Source organism: Plectropomus leopardus, unplaced genomic scaffold, assembly GCF_008729295.1.
Source record: "Plectropomus leopardus isolate mb unplaced genomic scaffold, YSFRI_Pleo_2.0 unplaced_scaffold21733, whole genome shotgun sequence".
Lineage (NCBI taxonomy): Eukaryota > Metazoa > Chordata > Actinopteri > Perciformes > Serranidae > Plectropomus > Plectropomus leopardus.
In genome coordinates, this window is record NW_024623531.1 from 1 (window position 1) to 3,043 (window position 3,043).

Sequence of the window (3,043 nt, forward strand, 5' to 3'; positions counted from 1 at the left end):
TATAGTAATATTGTATTATTTTATAGTAAAATTTAGAAAAGAAAGAAGGAGAGAAAAAACCTCTCTGAACAAACTCTTCTTTTGTGTCTCTGTTTTAGACTTTGTGGAAACAAACCCAAAAGCACGGTGATCACCAGCCGAAGCAACAAGATGACCATCAAATTTAACTCGGACTCGTCTTACGTCGACCAGGGCTTCACCGCCGAGTACGAGGCCTTCGTCCCGAACAATCGTGAGACCGATTTTTTAAACTTGTCGTGGTGTGTTTGCAGCCGGCCGCTGCGCGTTCAGACTGCTGTCTCAGACATAAATTTGGGTTTTTGGTTGTTTTTAACTGTGTGATGTCATCGACCAGCTTGTCCCGGGAGGTTCCAGTGCACCAACAACCTGTGCATCAACACGACGCTGCAGTGCGACGGCTGGAACGACTGTGGGGACGGCAGCGACGAGGACAACTGCAGTGAGTCCACACACTGTCTGAGCATCCGTCCGTACAACGAGATTTACGGCTTCAGCCCGAAATTTAATCCGAACTCGGCTTTAAAGCCCGTCTCACGTCCTGCTTCACACTGGAGCAAAAAATCTGGATTAATCCGCCGCTGAAAATAGTCCCTAACAAACTCACTATTTCCTGTTTATCTGATTAAAAACTACAGTGAGCAGCTGTTCGAAAAAAAAACTGATCAGAGTTTGTCATGGAATTTGCAAATAGCAATTTCCAGGCCTGGAAGAGTTTTGAGAGAATTAAATATTCCCTGAAAGTTTTGGAAAAGTCTCACATGATGTTTTCAAGAACCATCAGCAATTTGAAAATTTAACAATAATTTCTGTTTTTATCATTTCTCGCTGCGATAAATTGTGTCATTTTTGGGTGGTTTTCCCACATGTTTTCTTGAAAAATCACCCAAAATTTTTAATGAAAACAAAATCAGCAAAAAAATTGCCAAAGAAAACATGTCTTTTGTTTTAATCAAACATTTTTGTTTGGGTTTTTTTAAACCAAAAATGTTTGAAGAAAATAAATTTTCTTTAATAAAAAAGACGAAAATCACCATCATACCTGTAAAGAAACACATTTTTTCCCTCAAAATGTTTTCTTTCAAAACAGCCAAAACATTGTCAAGAAAAAAAATGCCTAAATGTTTTCTTTAAAAATCACTAAAATGTTTTCTTTAAAAATCACTAAAATGTTTTCTTTAAAAATGGGCAGTAAAATAAATAGAAAATAAAGCCATTTAAAGACAAAAAAAAGTCCCTGCCTGTTGCTTTAAAAAATGATTTGACATGCTGCCCTTTTTTTGCACCCCCCCCCCCCCCCCATAAATAACTAACAGTCCCCAAGTTATTTTTAAACATCCACTTCTGATCCTGTTCTGAATGTATAATTTTTTTTAAAATAACACGTTTTAAAAAGCTAAAAACTAATCACGAATATCGATGGTCGTCTCAGAGAATAAATTGAACTCAGTCCTGAAAGCTGACAGGTCGATGCTGGCTCGTCTTTCAGAGTGCGACGCGTCTCAGATGAAGTGCAGAAACGGACGCTGTAAACCCAAATTCTGGGAGTGCGACAGCTTCGACGACTGCGGAGACAACAGCGACGAGCAGAACTGCGGTGAGTTACGCTCAGAGCTGATTCATCGGATAGAAACACAACAGCATAAAGAAATCCGCCGAGACTAACGGACGGCAGTCGCTCCCTCAGACCGCTCGCTCACCTTTTCTCCTTTTTTGCAGTAAAATGTAAATCTGGAGAGTTTTCCTGCAGAAACGGCCGCTGTGTCCCAGAGGAGCTCAAGTGTGACGGAAAAGACGACTGCTCGGACGGATCGGATGAGTCTACGTGTGAGAAATGTAAGAAACAACAACGTTTAATGTTTAAAGGAAAGCTTTAACCCATTCATGCCCAAACCTGATATTTGGGATTATCTTCCCATGCATCGAAATCTGTTAAAATGAACGACTCCACAGGTGAAAGTTTTTACCTGCCGTATGATCAGTAATACTTATGCTAGGTTGTCTTTGTGTACTTTATACTTTTCTTCATATATAGAGCAAAGCCTCACAGGCGTCTGTATATACAATAACATAAATTCCTACATTTTTATTGCTTATTTTATGACATTTTCTACATTAAAAGAATAAAAAACACAATAGTCCTATGTACCCAAAGATAAAATGAAGTAGTAACAAAATTTTAGTTTCTCAGAAACTACATGGATATGCACATATATGCAGTGTAGAAAATGTATATTTTTCACTTAAAAATATTTAATAAACACAATTTTATCATTTTTCCTAATTTTTAAAAAATCCAAATATTGACTGTTTATGTTTATGAAAATTGGAGTTTAATAGTGTAAGTGTCTGCGGCAGTGTGTGTGTGTGTGTGTCAGTACTATCAGTAGTAGTATTTGTGTACTGGGGATGTGTGTAGTAGTAGTATTTTTGTGTGCTGATCATGTGTGTGTCAATAGTAGCTGTTATAGCTGTAGTGGTATTAATGTGTGAATTAATGTGCGTGCGTGCATGTGTGCGTGCATGTGTGCGTGCATGCGTGCGTGTGTGTGTGTGTGTGTGTGTGTGTGTGTGTGTGGTGTGTGTGTGTGTGTGTGTGTGTGTGTGTGGTCCAGCTCTCGTGCTGCAGCAGTGCTCAGAGTTCACGTTCCGCTGCAGGAACAATCGCTGCATCAGTAAACTCAACCCCGAGTGTGACGGACAGGAGGACTGTGAGGACGGCTCTGACGAGGACAACTGCAGTACGGCCAACACACACACACACACAAACACGCACACACACACACACACACACGTCAGTACACAGAAGAACTACTACTGATACTACTACAACTGTTGCTATTACTGACACACACCGTCAGAACACAAAATACTACCACAGTACTACTACTACTACTACTACTAATACAACTGACACACACACACACATCAGTACACAAAAATACTACTACTGATACTACTACTACTACTACTACTGCTACTACTACTATTACTACTACTACTGACACACACACACACACACACA

At 39.6% G+C, this 3,043-nt stretch overlaps 1 protein-coding gene across 1 annotated transcript; it reads left to right on the forward strand.

The window, feature by feature from the left end:
* Positions 1-98: 98 nt before the first annotated feature.
* Positions 99-2,968, forward strand: LOC121965816 (suppressor of tumorigenicity 14 protein-like; the record flags this gene model as incomplete). The annotated part of the gene is made up of 5 exons (XM_042515936.1): positions 99-232; positions 356-460; positions 1,508-1,615; positions 1,738-1,854; positions 2,634-2,968. Coding segments are annotated over 5 exons (670 nt in total), but the record flags the coding sequence as incomplete, so codon positions are not given.
* Between the last annotated feature and the right edge of the window lie 75 nt (positions 2,969-3,043).